Source organism: Typopeltis vanoorti, chromosome 7 (assembly GCF_054136105.1).
Source record: "Typopeltis vanoorti isolate ZY-2024b chromosome 7, IOZ_Tvanoo_1.0, whole genome shotgun sequence".
Classification (NCBI taxonomy): Eukaryota; Metazoa; Arthropoda; class Arachnida; order Uropygi; family Thelyphonidae; genus Typopeltis; species Typopeltis vanoorti.
The window spans coordinates 157,172,995-157,189,508 of record NC_143555.1 but is presented as its reverse complement, the minus strand read 5'-3'; the positions used below and the strand labels follow the sequence as shown (position 1 = coordinate 157,189,508).

General features: G+C 41.5%; 1 protein-coding gene across 1 annotated transcript; it reads right to left on the bottom strand.

Annotated features, from left to right (window-relative positions):
• Positions 1 to 15,506: 15,506 nt before the first annotated feature.
• On the bottom strand, positions 15,507 to 16,031 carry LOC150105233 (achaete-scute homolog 2-like). The gene has a single exon (XM_090395143.1). The coding sequence runs from the start codon at positions 16,029 to 16,031 to the stop codon at positions 15,507 to 15,509; it is 525 nt and encodes a 174-aa protein (XP_090251269.1).
• Between the last annotated feature and the right edge of the window lie 483 nt (positions 16,032 to 16,514).

The window sequence follows — 16,514 nt, the reverse complement described above, 5'->3', positions numbered from 1 at the left end:
AATTGCGTGTAGCTCTTTCGACCATACACCCAGATATAAAACAGGTGTGTTCACAGAAACAAGCCCCAGTATCTCACTGAAATAACTGTGGCAAAAGAATATTGTACATATTTATATTAATATTTAAAATGTTTATTTTGTCATTAAATTATTATTATTATTAGCATATTTATAAATAGTCAGTAATTCTCTTGTGTATAATTAATTTTACTTTTGTATTTTCACATCATAATTTTATAAACTAAGTGTTCTAAAAATTTAGTCACAGTTTCACTCAGTCAAATCTGACAATTTACTTTATAGATGCGATATAAAAACTATGTCAAATATCAGTCACTGAGGATGTATGGACTAAGTTTTTTTCATTCCATTCGTTTCGTTTATTTCGTGCTTATGACAAAAGAACTACTTTTGCAAAATAAGAAGTACTTGTAAATAAGAAAGAACTACTTTTGCAAAATAAGAAGTACTTGTAAATAAGAAAGAACTACTTTTGCAAAACTATTTCGCAGAAGAAGACTTTCCGAAACGAATGGAATGTTTCTGTATTCTAATGCAAAAATATTTGAAAGAAAGATGTTATTAATTGAATCCCTGTATGAAATAGAAGAAATTAATCATGTTAATAGAAAAATGTTCCTTCATAGTGCGCCGTGGAACGTGCTTGTGAGGTGTGCCGTGAGGTGAAAAAGGTTGGGAAGCACTGCACTAGAGGATGGATCTCGACTCTCAAATTTCAAAGCCGTCTGTCTGATGATATCCTTTCAGCGAACATTAAATTAATCACTTGTTTACTTTTTAGATTCTTCTCGCATATTTTTCGATACTCGTGTTTGAGACTTCATTAGTGTTTCGTTATTGAAATGCATTATAAAACTGATCCGTGGAGCTGGATGAATCCCTTTTCATTTCGTGTCAGGCTCAATGACCAGCCACGGACATTGACAGCGCAGTTAATCCAATCGTCTCGATGTAAATTTCTTGGGTTCTGATAGCCGATTTGCCAATTTTGCGGGATGAATATCCCAAATTTCCGCGAAGAAAATCCCTGACATCTCCGTTTGAGACCGACATCTTTTGAAAAGTCCCGATTAAGGTCCTCGTAGTAGAACCTACGTCATACCATCAAGCAGACACCAACTAAGCTACAAACCTGTGGTGCGATTAATACTGCCAAAATTGGGAGCGAAAAGGTTCTTGACTGAGAGTTTTTCATGATGAAGTTCCGGTTCGTCACAGAAAATACGGAAGCGAACTGATAATAAACAAAAGGGGGGGGGTGTAATTATCTGATGATGAAGCCGAAAACATGATCAGCAATAACTCTTGTTAACTACAGGATCTTTGTAAGGTGAGAATCGTTGGTGTATGGTTCCCTCTCACCGTCCAAATTGCCTGTTACATCCGCTCTGCTGGGGACGTTGCGTTTCGATGTGTGCGCCGAGGAAAGACATGCGTGCTACGCCGTGGTGAGGGAGAGTAAGGCATGAAGTTCACGTGATTATTTATTTGCGTCTGTTCCAGAAGCAAAGAATGAAAAGAGACTCCATTTTTCCAATTTGTCAGAGCAGATCGCAATACTTGCCTCCAGTCCAGTAAATTGGCCTTTGAATTCCAGTTTAAAAATAAAATACATGTTCTCGTGCTTCCTAGTGACATAAATAAAATAAATAAATAAAAACTAAATACACGCGTGTTTGAGGTTTATTGGATAAACACATCGATCCTGTACAAAGAGTGGAGAGAACACTCCATCCGGAACGATCTCCTTCTCTGTCCATCCCTTTGAATCCACTGTCCAAAACAGTCTTTCAGCGACTCCAGAAGTAAGTCCTCACACGGTGCGTAGGCTCCATCCACTTCTCGCTGCTGTGAAGTTTCTTCTCAAAACATCCTCTCGCCATTGCGCTGACGGGGCCGCGATGTTCACTTTAGTGCTGATGACGCTCTTTTGCTTCGTTGCTGAACTTGACGAACTCAACTGACGAACCTGCGAAATAATTCAAAGAAACGAACAATCAGCAAAGTGATGATGCGGTTTTAGCTTAAGAAAACAAATGAAATTAATTCAAAGCTAAATTAAAGAACTTCGGGCGGGAGGGGAGGATTAACACGCTACTTGGACATCCGTAAAATAGGTTAGGGGAAATAAAATAAAAGGGGTGCTTGCACTCATCTCAGCCGAGATGAGTTCCAAGCGTGGCAAACCTGAAGTGATTTGCGTCAGAGCCCGAATCAGTTCTTCTAGCGAACAGAAAAGGCCTTCTTCCACCACCCCCCCGTCCCCTTTTCCGTTCCTTCCTTCCCAGAGTTCGTTTCGCCACATTCGCCGCGTTCTCACAGAAACTTTCTTTGCGTGCTGCTTCCGCCTCTCCGAGCTTTCCGATGAGGCGTGAAGCTGATTTACGGTTGACGGTAATCAGCTATTACGGCGTATTGTTTACAAGCCACGACCTGACCCGACCTGGTGAGGCAAAGCAGCGCGAGACTCACTGCGGCAAGCAGAATTTCACAGCCAGAATTGTACGGAGATTTATTGGCGGGGGAAGACGAGGGGACGAAGTGGTCGTGCTCAGTCTTGTGGTTATCGAATTCCCCAACTGAGAGAGGGAAACACGGGGAGGGCACTTGAAGTTCCTCCAGATGGAGCCACGTGTTGTGGTGATATTTCCAGATGCAAACCACAATAATCTCATTTGTCTTCCCTTCTGGTGTGACAAACTTCGCACCCAAAAGTGCAACTCTTGGAAGTAATGCCTTGCGAAGACACGAACAACCGAGTTAGCTGCTCCAGCTCTGGTCATTGGGCTTCCCCGACCAGCAACACATTTCCAGGTCATGAGGAACACCAGCGAAGACCCCCGTCCGTTTCCAAGTTTACTGTGTTGTGAACGAGTTCCTCCTTTCTCAACTCCCCCTCCATAGAAGGTTCTGACGACGTCCTTTAGGCTGACCAGCCAACGTCTCTTGTATAAACCCAACATTTAAAAAAAAATTAAATTTTAATTTTAAAAATGCTGGACTTCAATCGGCCGCTTTGGGGGGAAGGGGGGTTCAAGCTCGAACTAATGATGAACCAAAGTTAAGAACTTGATGGAATCGCCATAAATGCAACCACGACTTCTCCCACCCACGGTTCCACACACTTTTAGGTGCTGCCACTGATCCCCAGATGGCACTTTTGAACTTTTTAGTGTGAAGAGAAAAGAATTCATTTCCTATTAAAAGAGAAGAACTTTATTTGGCGGATTTTCATGGATTTAAACCAGTCTGAACGCTGTTTTTTATTTATGAAGATAAATAACAAAACGGCAGACAACACCTCTCTCTCTCTCTCTCTCTCTCTCTCTCACACACACACACACACACACACACACACACACACATACACGGGAGACTGAGTCATGAAGTTCCTTCCAAAACGCTGAAGGCATTCTGGGGACCACGTCGTATCACGACGATAACAAACGAAAGCATTTTGCAATTGAGGGCCCGAACGGATCTAATTAACTCCTTTCATATTTTCAACTTCTACTAAGAATTTCAAAATTATATGAAGAAATCATATTTGGGCCTTTAAAGGCTCGTGACGCGCAATGTATAGCTACCAGGCAAGTCAATCCCTCTTTCCCGTGATGTAGCCTTTTTCCGCAAATGGGCTTGACGATGTGAGTACTGCCTCCTTCAGTACATTATTTCATTTATATGGAGAAACTTCGGAACCAAAGAGCTTATGAGAATACAATCCTCGCATCGGAATTGTTTTAGCTTGCACTATTTTAAAGACAAGAGAGCTGCCCAAGCGTCCATGTAAGAGCCTTTTATTAGTGCAATGCGATACAGGTCTCATTAGTCTAACAGCAGTTTCGAATTATTTCGTTTTCTTCAAAGACCTTTGTTTAAGGACTCTCCAAAAACCCAAAAACTTGCGCGATCCCTCAGATCACCCAATCAATGAGAGAACCGAAGGATTATTCAGGGATGGTTCTTCTCAGTGACAGACCCACCCTACCACCAAGCAGAGCCGCTCATATCCCACGTAACACCACCCACCGATGGGCCCCTGATGACGGGCATGTCAATAGGAATTACACTGTAGGAAAGCATCCACTGGAGGGCAGTGATCGGGAGCGAGCATGCTTTGTACAATTGCATCTTCAAAACCTTGGTGATTCCTTAGATTGTCCTAACCTGAATGAGTGACCGGAAGGATCAATTAACGCATTGCTCAGCGGTGGTTCTACTCAGTGACAGGTTCACCCTACCCCCGAGCAGAACCGCTCATATTCCAGGGAAAAGCATCCACCGAAGCAGTCACACCTATCGCGGCCACTCCAGCCGACACTTTCCCCCTTGAAAGCTCACAAAAGCAAAAACTCCGTTCAAAACCAAAGTAGTCCAATGTCAGGGAGTTGTGTTTCTCGTAAGTGAACTCTCGGTGGGTGGGTCGTAGTAATTATCAAAGAAAGAGCCGCACGGCTTCATTTCGGAGAAGTAAATTATATGGAAATAGCGGATATTCAAGATCCAACATTATTGTATTGGATATCAGAGGATTCTGTTCTCGTAAGAGAATTCGAAGCTTCCGAAGTTTATTCTGCTTTGAAATAATGCTGGAGGTTTAATACCCACCATCTCTATATAATATTGACGTCCCAAAATGAAACTCTACGGCTAGGTGGTAAATGATTTTCATCGCCAGGTGAAACACCACCGGAAGTGAATCACTTATCCAGGGAGTGAAATAAATATTGCCATGTTTCTTCTCCAGAGTATCCCCCCCCCACACACACACATACACACCTTCTTCAGATATGCTATGATATCTGCGCAGAAAGAAGAAAAGCCGCAACACCCAGAAAAAGGTACGTGTAAATTTCTCTTCTTTATGCTACATACACTTTTTGGTAAATTTACATCTACAATGCCCTAAGAATCCGTGAGTAAATAGCCAATGACAGTTAAACAGGGGCACTCCTAAACTGAAGTAGGCAAAATAGCCGTAATTATAATAGTTTATTAAGAGGAGTAACATGGGAGTTTTCCCAGAAATAACATACACTACTCCCTCTGTTTTAGTGCAATCAGCACTTGCTTCCATCAAATAACTGAAGATTTTCACGCTGGGATGAGTGCGTTTATTCTCCATTTCCCTCCCCTCTTAATCCCCGATCGCTATCCAACTCTGATTCTTCAACAAATGTGTCAAAGGAGTACAAGCTAAAAATGCAGCACACATTCGCTGGCTCAAGTTAAAACTCAAGTTTCTCACAACTTATACTACATATTACATTTACTTATTATTTACTTATCTACTTATACCGAAACAAATGTAAAAAACTTTCATCAAGTCTAAAGCAGACATTGAAGGGTGAACGGCCAGTGGAGCCTTCTAGTTCTCTCTAAGACTGTTAGGAGAACTTCCGCCTTTTTGTTGTTTCCGTTTCTCTTATATCTCTAGACCATCCCATCACCCGAAGATAAGGCAGACCAACCTCTTGGCTTCGGTCTTTTCGCCCAGCTCTTGTTTAAATGACTGGGGTAAATATCCTCCCGCTATTCCAAGGATTATCCACACATACCTCCTCTGTTCTTTCATGAGAAGAACATCAGAAAAGGGCCCATTAGGATACTAATAAGTCTCTTGATATATATATATTCCTCAACTGTACTCAGAATTTGCTCACCAAAAATATTCCCCATCTGGTATCACCTTTTCATGCCGTAATCCTTCATATCCACCTGCCGTTTACCTAGCAGCATGGAGCAAACCTTCATCCAGCCTGCCCCAAAACAAGACAGGACTGCTAATTAAGAGGGAGATGTTAAATCTCGTTTTATTTTATAGCCAGGTACGAAACTCGGGTCGAAATCCATCGACATCCAAAGAGTTTCAATGCCGAGAAAACTATCGGCGGAACCAAGTGTAAATGATCACTTGGATAGTACAACACTAGGGCAACTCCATGCAATCCGGGTACGAAACTCGACCCGAGTTTCGTATCCGGCTATAAAATAAAACGGATTTAACATCTCCCTCTTAATTAACAAATTCGCCGGTAAAATAGCCTTTCGGCTTATTATCTTTGTAGTTAACATTATTTAACAATATATAGTACACCACTTCGGCAATTCGATAGTAGAGGTATGTAAGTTTCTGTTCACTTAAAACCTTGATATTTCAGGTCTACCTACTCACTGATAAGACCTCACAAAAGGTTGAAACCGGTCTGGGTAGTGACCTCTTCTCATAATGTAAAACAATATATATACATCTCTTAGGAGCTGGGTTTTACATTATGAAAGAATATTAAAGTTAGTGAGGGATCTTGCTCCACCTTTGCATGGAGTTACCCGGGTGTTGTACTATCCAAGTGATCATTTACACTTGGTTCTGCCGATAGTTTTTTCGGCATTGAAACTCTTTGGATGTCGATGGATTTCGACCCGAGTTGCGTACCCGGCTATAAAATAAAACGGGATTTAACATCTCCCTCTTAATTAACAAATTCGCCGATAAAATAGCCTTTCGGCTTATTATATATATTATATATATATTATATATATATATTATATTATCTAAGACAGGACTGTGTTTGAACCGCATTGAAATCCATTAAGTTGCCTTCATTCCACTTGAAAAGGGTGAGGAGATCAATGCTTACGAACTTGAAGATTGAACTATTTCAGTTCTATTATGTTTCTCGGATGAAGAGGATTGTCTCCAGTTAACTGGTGATGACCACTAAGGATTCTACCATTCTCCTTCTAGAGCAGATCTCCTCCGTAAACTTACCTTTGGACACAGGCCATAAAAAGATTCTCTGTGATTCCTCGATATTTCTCAGCCGCTTGATTCTGTTAGGCACAAAGCCTGTCAATAAGCCGCCATCTCGTGGTCTGTCTCCTACTCTTTGAGACTCGTTTCCTCTCTGTTGCTTGTCATGTTGGATGTCATCTCATCAGATTTCTTAACCAATGCTAGAGCACTCCAGGGCCCTCGCTTTCTTTCCTTTTCCTTATTAAGGACTTTCTTTCTTTCTAACTTCAAATTCCATTCATAGTTTTGCTGACGACAAATGCATTTCCTTTGCCTTCTTTATTCGAGAAACGATGTAGTACTGAAATGAATCAAGCTTCAAGATCTTCCATAACCAATGTCCTAAACGCTGACTCCTCGTCATTCTCAAGGGGGATGAAGGCAACTTGCTGAATTCCTTTGCTATTAAAACACTGTCTTGTCTTATTACCTGAAAGATCCTTTCCTCCCACCCCTGCTTTGCAACTTTTGATAATGTTCCGACATCCTTTAAAAATGAATTTTCTCTTCTTGGGCGGATCTAGCTTATCCCAGCCTCAACATATCGCATCCATTGCCTGCTCAGCTTAAAAAGCATTTTTCGTTCAAAACACTCCTTCTCGCCTCTTCTGCTACGACGCAACTCTTTCGACCCCCCATAATAAAACCATGAAGGTGTTTTGCCGCATAGTTTGAGAAAAGTTATGTGGAGGAACTTGATTAGCCTGCACACAGTTCCGATCTTAAGTGAATCGAACGTCTTCGGAATGGAAGTCTGAACTATTACAGTGCGCAGACTCGTGTTCAAAATAAGAATAGTCGAGTTCGTGATGAGAAATTGGTGGAGATGAAGCTTCGAAGGATCAGTGATTGATCGCCAATATAGATTCTACCAAGCCGTTCCGCAGCATGTCAAACATAAAATCAACAGCTTTGGACAAGCGATACGAAGAGATTTGGTCGGTCATGTTGTCCCCTCGGTTGAACCCCTCGATATTTTCGAAGCATTTAATTTCACATACAAGGGGGAGAAAAGCTTTATCGCATCTAATATTTTGTATTCTGTTACAAACGCACCATCACGATGTTCTCTCAATCCGGCTTCGTTTTGTGGGCGAAAATTTTGTAGTCGCACTCGGAGACTGAACTGTTTAAACGAAACAAACTCCTTGCACAGCCACATGAAGTTCACTGTTGAACGAAAATCGAACAGTTGGCTTCCCGTGTTAAAAGCTTTAATAACTCATGCCCCCACCAATCATGTTCAAGTTTCTATCCATCCAGTGGTAGATAATCCAATAATCCTGACATCATCATCATCATCCATCCCAGAAGATGAGTGTCGACTAAAGAGAGATCCATCAAGCTCACTTCGTGTGGTGTGCTGAATCCGCCAGTCAGTCGGAGTGACGCAAACAACATCATGAAAATAACTACGAAACTGCTACCAGATATATCAGAAGGCGAATATCAAAGGTCACTCCTCGTTTTGGTTTATTTTCTCTTTCTGGTAAGGGTGGGTGGCTTTTTATCCCATCTTCGGTCCCAGTAATGATGAGCCGATGTATTCTTTCATTCGCGATCTTTTCTTCCTCTTCTACTGTCCCCCGATGTTTCTCTTCGCATCACTTCTCATCCGGAAACCTAATGAAGCACAAATCAGTAAGACTTCGTGAACAAAGATTGCCAAAATTCTGGTGAAGGCCACTCCAACCGTAAAATATATGACCAAAGTAAGACATTTTATGTTAGCATTTCATCTGTAAAAATATCAGCCTCGAATATTTCATGTTGGTTGAAAAGCAGGGAAGAATTTTATTTTAGATGCTAAGCAAGGAATTAAAGAACTCGTCGAGATAAAATAGCGCAAGCACAGCTTCACAGCGGGATTAATTATCATATTATAGCCTAAGATTGGCCGTATGAAAGGCGAAGGTGCGTAAAGAGAACATTTTCAGCTGTGGGATTTCATTCTGATTACGAGTTCAACTGTGAGAAGGAATCACGTGCACAACAAACAGAATACGTAAGTTACAAACAGCTACGCAACGTGCGTATGTGTAGCGAAATAAAAGTGCACAAAACAGTCGCAGCTGCAATTCTAACACGAAAGAGAACATCTCAGACCGCATTTATTAAAAGCCATCCGCTCAATAATGTGTCTTCAGAACTGCTAGGAAGCCTAAACCAGGGAATCGAAGTTAAGGAGTTGTTTACGGGAGCTCCTTAACTTCGATTTCCTGAGCGTGATTCTACCAATTTGATCGGGTTTGGTAACAGGGGGTTGTTTTCATTCCACTTCATAGCAAACGCCCTCATGAGTAGAGGTGGAGCTTTAAGTTGCGTTGCTATCACCAATCAGATGCTTCCATCACTTCGTGCTGCCACTTTCCTTCCTTCCATTCACATGGAATAATAGAAACAGGGGTTTATCATTCCATGCGACTCCTTCCCGACCAATGCTCCGACGTCCAATGCTGACATTCCTTTACCCACCTAAGATACTTGCTTTTGTGTCACGTGCACTGGAACGGGCTCCCATTTAGGGTCCGCTCTAATGCACGATGAGGCACTCCACTCTGCCGCTGTCCGTAGTTCACTGCGTACTGATTTCACTTGATTGTCGTATGTCCGTTGTTTTCGATTAGTCGAATCCCGAAATACGCACATCCTATGAACTTTTTTGTTTATCATACTATTATCGGCACACTCGAGAGAGAGAGAGAGAGAGAGAGAGTTCTGTAAGGCCATTTAAGACGGCGATAATTTTTGAGATACTCATGGTTGCCATTACGGCAAACGTCGTAACTTCAGCATAGCAAGAAAAAAAAAAAAAGTGATGAAAGAAAGTTAAAAATATGTTTGAAATTCAAAGCAAAGAAGGTAAAAGCAGCCTTAAAAACAGAACTGAAATAAGGCGGTAAATAAGTCGAAGAAAAACAAAAACGAATTGAGCAAGAAGCTCTTTCTTGAATGGGCAATAAAAGAGAAGGAAATTCATCGATAATCTGTTGGGGTGGGATCGCGAGGAGAAAGATAAGATTAAACGTGTCCGTCACGCCAATAAGCAAATATCGTTCTTGTTTTCTAAGAACTTCGCTCTTTCGCTTTCTGCCCGTTCCACGCAGTGCGTACTTTTACAAGCCACACGCTTGGCATCGCCGTCTTGTTCACAACCTCGCAAAGTCTCCACCGCATCTTCATTGTACTCGTAATCTTCAGAAGCCTTCGCAGCGGTCTTCACATTGTGCTCAAGACTTTATCGCATAGAGATTGGCAACCAACCATCATCAAAATCTTAATGCATTTCGTTGACAATCTTTATCAAGTATTTCTGAGAAATATCACAATCTAAATCACGTCTTTATTATTATTATTATGATTATTATTCACATATCTTCACAGGTGGTTTACAAACTACCTTCAAAATAGAAAGCATATCACACGTATCGGGTCAAACCGAAGCAGAGAGCTACCAGTAACCTGTGGAGTACCACAGGAGCTGTACTTTCCCCAACTCTATTCAACATTTACACGCACGGTATTAATCAGCTACCACTCAAAGGCAAGATATTCCAATACGCAGACGATACAGCGATAATATCCATCCATAATAACACAAACAAATATGCAACATGACATAAATCTGATCATAGACTAGGTCACGAAAAACTCCATACACCTGAACTCAGATAAGAGAAAATTAATGATATTCACAAATCCACTGACTCGACCAGTTGATAACAAATATATAACCATCCAACATAAAAAACACACAGAACAGCGAAACTACTACAATCACTCAGATTGAAACAATACGATACCTTGGAATTTACTTCGATGCATATATGAACTGGATTTAGCCAGATAAACCATCTACACAACAAACTCCGAACAATAAGTGGCAAACTCTACAGATTAAAAGACATAGTTCCCATACGCCTAAAAACACTAATATACAAAGCACTATGCCAAAATATACTAAGATACGAACGTATGCTTTCTGTGCACCCTACAAATTAAATAGATTAATGTCACTACAGTACAAAATAATAAAACTGACCTTTGGGGAACAAAGAGAAAATCACGACCTTATAAACATTGCAATGTCAGAACACAAAATACTGACAGCAAAACATTTATGTCACTATGCAGCCTTGCTAAAACATTATTTCGATGCCAACTACAGGACAGTTAGAAATACATACCGTATAACAAGACCTCAGACTACTAATTATATCACATATAAATACAATAATCACTACGGAAAGGCCACGCGAAACTTCTACATCCCAGACATGATAAACAAATTACCTTTTGAATACAGAAACCTTACAAACTACAATAGCCTGAAAAGAGCTCCAAGGACATACTACGAACAAGAAACACATACCCAAAATACCATACAAACTTAATGAAACACAATATATTCGTTCAGGCTTCGCGTACATGCGTGCGTGCGCGCGCGCGAATTTCTCAATAATAGATTTCGTAGATTCCCAACACAGCAAAAAAAAAAAAAAATAGATAATAACCAACTGGTGTCATCCTCAGATAAGCTTACATATAAACTTCGAGGATGAAAGCAGAGAAATTAGTTCTCATCCAAGATGTATCATATGTGACTAAATGCATGTAATGTACGTATCACATGTAAACCAAAGTATGTAATGTAAGTATCATATGTAAACAAATATAAGTAATGTATCATATGTAAACAAATGAATGTAATGTATGTAATAGATGTAACAAAAATTTGCAATGCAATATAGAGTGATTATATCCATTAATATTGTATATATAGAGTGTAAAATTGCAAAGAAACATCTGTAATAATCATCATTATGAATATTCTAATAATATATGTTGTAAACAGTTATTGTTATTATTATTATTTAAAAAAAAACTTTATGTACGAAAAAGTATTTGTTATGCATAATTGTCTTCATATAATGTATGTAATTTATCTGAGAAATAATAAAATGTTAAAAAAAAATTTTTTTAATTATTATTATTATTATCCACTTAAACGATTCAACGATGACTTCTAAGGCCATAACAGGCCATTCTAGGCCTAAATCCTTGATACGCATGATGATGATGATGATGATAATAATAATTATTATTATTATTATCTAAGACCTCCAGGGAGTCAAGGACTCATCGAGGGAGGCTGTAAATTACCCAACCCAGCTACTATACGTACCCTTGAATTCATTCACATTAGATATACTCACTACCCGTAAGGACAAATTATTCCACTCACAAACTGCTCTTCTGGGAGAAAAACCTATCCCCTACCCCTTTCTTCACTGAGAACAACCTTAACTTCCATGGATGCCCCCGTGTTCTCTCCCCGCCTTCCATATAACGAAAAATTTCATCGATTGAAATGCTATAACACCATTCAAAAGTTTAGAGATCTCTATCATATCTCTTATCCCTCTTTCTCCTGTTAACCAGAGTCTGTAATCCACATACTCGCAATCTGTCCTCATAATCTAAATCCCATAATCTGGATATAATCTTTGTAACTCTTCTTTGCACCCTTTCCACAGCTTCTTTATCCCCTTGGAACCCGGGAGACCAAATCCGTGCACAGTAATCCAAGTGTGGTCTTATCAAAGTCTTATAAAGAGGCAAAATGACTTCCTTATCCTTACATGTCAAGGTTCGCTTCAACATAGCAATCATCCTCTGAGTTGTATTTGCAACGTTTGCTATGTGACCTTTGAACTTTAAATTCTTATCCACCAAGATTCCTTGCCTCTTCAGTTTCTTGTAGCATAACCCCGCTAATATAATATACCGCTGGATCTCTAATTACGCCAAAGCGCATAACTTTACACTTACTAACATTAAACCGGCAGCCATTTTCGTTAGCCCAGATTTTTATGGTTGAGTAAGAATCGCACAAAGTAACTGCTTCGACCAGGTGAGCCAATCTACTCGTTCCTACTCCAGTTATGTGCGTTTCAATTATCCGGAATATTCTTCTTATTTGCGAATTTATCTTAAACGATCTCAACTTAATTTGATTTTTTGCAGCTGAACTTAAGAGAATAACGTCGTGTGCATCCACGCAAATAATTTGGAACCAACACCTCCTTCGTTATTTCCAAAGCTTCTTAGTGACTTCCTTCGGTTGTTTAAATTAAGGGGGATATTAAATCCCACATAGTTTTAAAACCGAATAAGAAACTCAAAGATTGGAATCAGAGAGTTTCTTGCCGAATATAGAAAACTATAAAGTATCGGCGAGCACTGGCGTGAGCAAATGCAAGTAACCCTAGCACGTAGTGCAATACCGGAAGACTCGCAGCAAAGTCGGTAAATTCTGATCGCTATTCTTAGGTATTTCCATAATGTAAAAACACATTTCCTAGGAAATGTATGCTGTTATTACATTATGGTGGGAGGTTGAAACCCAGACCGGTTTCAGCTTTATGAATAAGTAAAGCCGTCTCTAAAAATTCGGACGATCCCTAGGCCACTCAATCGTGGGCGAGGCGAAAGACCGTCCATCTCAGCGTTGGCTCCACTCAGTGATGGCCTTCCACCCACACGCCACCACCGAGCAGAACCGCTCAAATTCCGAAGAAAAGCATTCACCGACAAAACCCCTCAGCGGGCCGTGCCGGAGAACACTTTTCCCGGAGACTCAAATTGCTCCCTTAAGGCAAAAACCCTAAGGGAGCGAACTCATAATAGCCCCCACCGGTTTCAGCCTTTTTTGAGGCTTCATCAGTGAGTAGCTCGACCTAATACCGAATTGTATAGCGAAAAGAACTTATGTACTCTGCGATACGAGTTTCCAAACAGGTGCAACCATTAAGTTACTTAAGTATAAAGAGCTAATAAGCTTCATTTCGGCAATGAAAACATTACTTAAATTAAGGGGATATTAAATCCCACATTGTTTTAAAACCGAATAAGAAACTCAAAGATCGGAATCAGAGAGTTTCTTGCCGAATATAGTAAACTATAACCTTCCTTCGGTTACTTTTACACAATTTTCAAATTAAGGTGACTTCGTTGTTCTCGTATCGAAGTTCCCTAATTATAGATTTTTTCAAATCGCAGTAAAGAAAAAGAAAAGAAAATCGCAAGGAATCAACGCAACAATCTTGTTAGTTCTGTCGGCAATGGTTAGAGATAACAAAAACTTTCTTTCTTTTTTTTATTACCTCTAAGAGCACATGCTGGCCAGACATCCGGGTACTTTCTTTACGAGTTCTAAAATGTGGAAAGTTTCCGTGCCAACCATGGAGTTCACATCCTCGCAAAAGGCGCCATCTAAGAGTCGTTCAGTTCATTCTTCCTTAGGCAAGTCCAAGTCTTTAGGACCGTGGCCCTCCGGAGGGGTGTTATTAACATTCCGTGTTTTGGTTTCTTAAAATTTTCTTCATTTTTCGTTTGTTCGTTTATTTACTGCCGAACAATTTGCAGGAGCGCGAAGTGGGGCGAGACGTGTCGGAATCACGTAATGCAATAACTCCTTCACAATAATTCCCACTGCAATAATCCTTTCGTCGCTGCAATAACACAATCTCCTTTGACGTCGATTCAACTTCTGAGATTTGTCGGATCTAAACTGAACCGACTCGCATGCTGTTGAAGCGCATTTGCGAGTAGTAAGCTGACGGAGTTGTTGATTCCCCCGCACTGTCTTTATCCTCGTCAGCACCACACACATTAAAAGCCTATGAGGATCGCGTGTGGACACGATTCCCACGCGATGGCGTCAATAACGATCTCCAGCCATCAAACAAAACGAAAAAAAAAAAAGAAAAAAAGTTGCCTTTCGTTGCTTCACAAGTTAAATTCTGGAAGAGCCCCAGAAAGTCTCACTTGGATCGAACATTTGAATGGAATGGCAATGCACGAGCCAGTCACGTTTGGGGAAGGCGTCGCTCAGCTGAATGACACCACTTCTTCTTCTTCTTCTTCTTCTTCTTCTTCTTCTTCTTCATACCTGGCTTCGAACGAAGTTCGAGTCCTGAAACGCATTCTTGAAACACAAAGATTTGTTTGCACCGTTTTTCGGAGACGTTGCGAAGTGGAAAGAAGAAAAAGTCTGTCGATGTTTGTGAAAAGGATTTTCAAGAGAAATCGTCCGAAAGGCAACGGAAATGGAAAAGCAGACAAAAGAAAAGAGAAGAGACAAAATCCATCTCCAATTTTCATTAAGAAATTGAAGGCGTTTTGTAAGAGCGAACTCGAATAAAATTTTCGGCTTGAAATGAAGAAGAAATCACAACACAGAGTTGCGTTTTTGAAATTGACACGAATGCAGGCAGACACGTCGAGGAATGGATTTTCAATCCGGATTGAGGAAATGGAAAATATTTTTAAGCTTTCTTGTATGAGTAAAAGAAATGTCTTCACAAAGGAATGAAATCTACAAAGAACATTTCCTTCACATCCTTGAAATTTGCCGTAAGATTGCAAATTCTCGAATTTCTTTTCGGGATTCATTGGAATATTCGCGTCATGCCCAGTACTTGATGAGTACACTCCAACATGTCACCCAAACGGAAAGAAAGCCCCCCCGTCCCTCGAACATCTCAACCTCAGACAATCACACGAAGTTCGTCCCGTAAGAGAACACTAAAAAAAAAATCACTATGAGGGGAACCAAGTTGCAGGTGGGAGGGAGGAAGTGCCCTGAGAGCTTTCTAAAGGAGAGGAGGGTACCTACCTTGTTTTAGGAAAAGGCGGCGAAGTCGAGGACCTCTTCTTTCTGGGCGTAGCTGCTCGGAGAAGACGAAATCTCTGAACCGAGGGTCGAGTCCGGAGAACGAGGCCACACAGCCGCTTCGTCCCAGAGAGACGGCGAATAGCCGGAACATGCAGCATCTCCATCCGTGCGTTCAGTTTTAGGAACCACCGTAGTCCATCGACTTGCTGTCGGTATCACGCGACTTCCGTCCGTTACGAGGTCGAAGGTCCCCCCATCGTAGTTCTCGTTGTTCAGCACGTGCTGCAGCTGCTTGATGTACTCGATGGCCGAGCGGAGCGTCTCCATCTTACTCAGCTTCTTCCTTCCCACGTGAGGCAAGTACTGTCGCAGGGTGGCAAATCCAAGGTTCACCATCCGCACTCGCTTCCGTTCGCGTTCATTCCTGCGTGCCATGGCGTTCGGATGACTGCGGGTCATCTGCTGGGAAGCCTGCTGGATACGTTGCTTGCACTGTGCCAAAGGAATCCCGTCCAGAGCATGCGGCGACATCCCGAACCACTCCGCTCCTCCCATCCTCTGAACATCGAACCTGCGATGGACATCGAAGTCCTCCGAGAATGTTCCTCCGGCTCCTTCGACAACTGCGTTGGGAGAAATCATTTCACTGCGATCGAGTTCGGAGCTCACTGGTGGTGTTCCTGTGACCTGGAGGTTGCTGACGTGCCTGAGCTTCTGCGCCGTAATGATTGCAGTTCGGTCGCTTTAAAGCAGCGATCAAAAGTGAGGCTCCGCCTGACGGTGTGGACTAGGACGCCGTAAATTCGCGTGCTCCGCGTGTGCTCCACGCGACTCCGATTGGCTCGCTACAACAATATCGCCTGCAGCGTTCGTGCACCAGTAGTTCACATCCCACCGGCGAAGGGGGTCGTTCGTGGCCGTCACTGCAGACAAACAAAGGGCCCGTCGTGGCCACTCTTTCAATTATGCGCGAACAAAACTCCCCCTGGGTTCCGATTCTGTCGGTGACCCTTC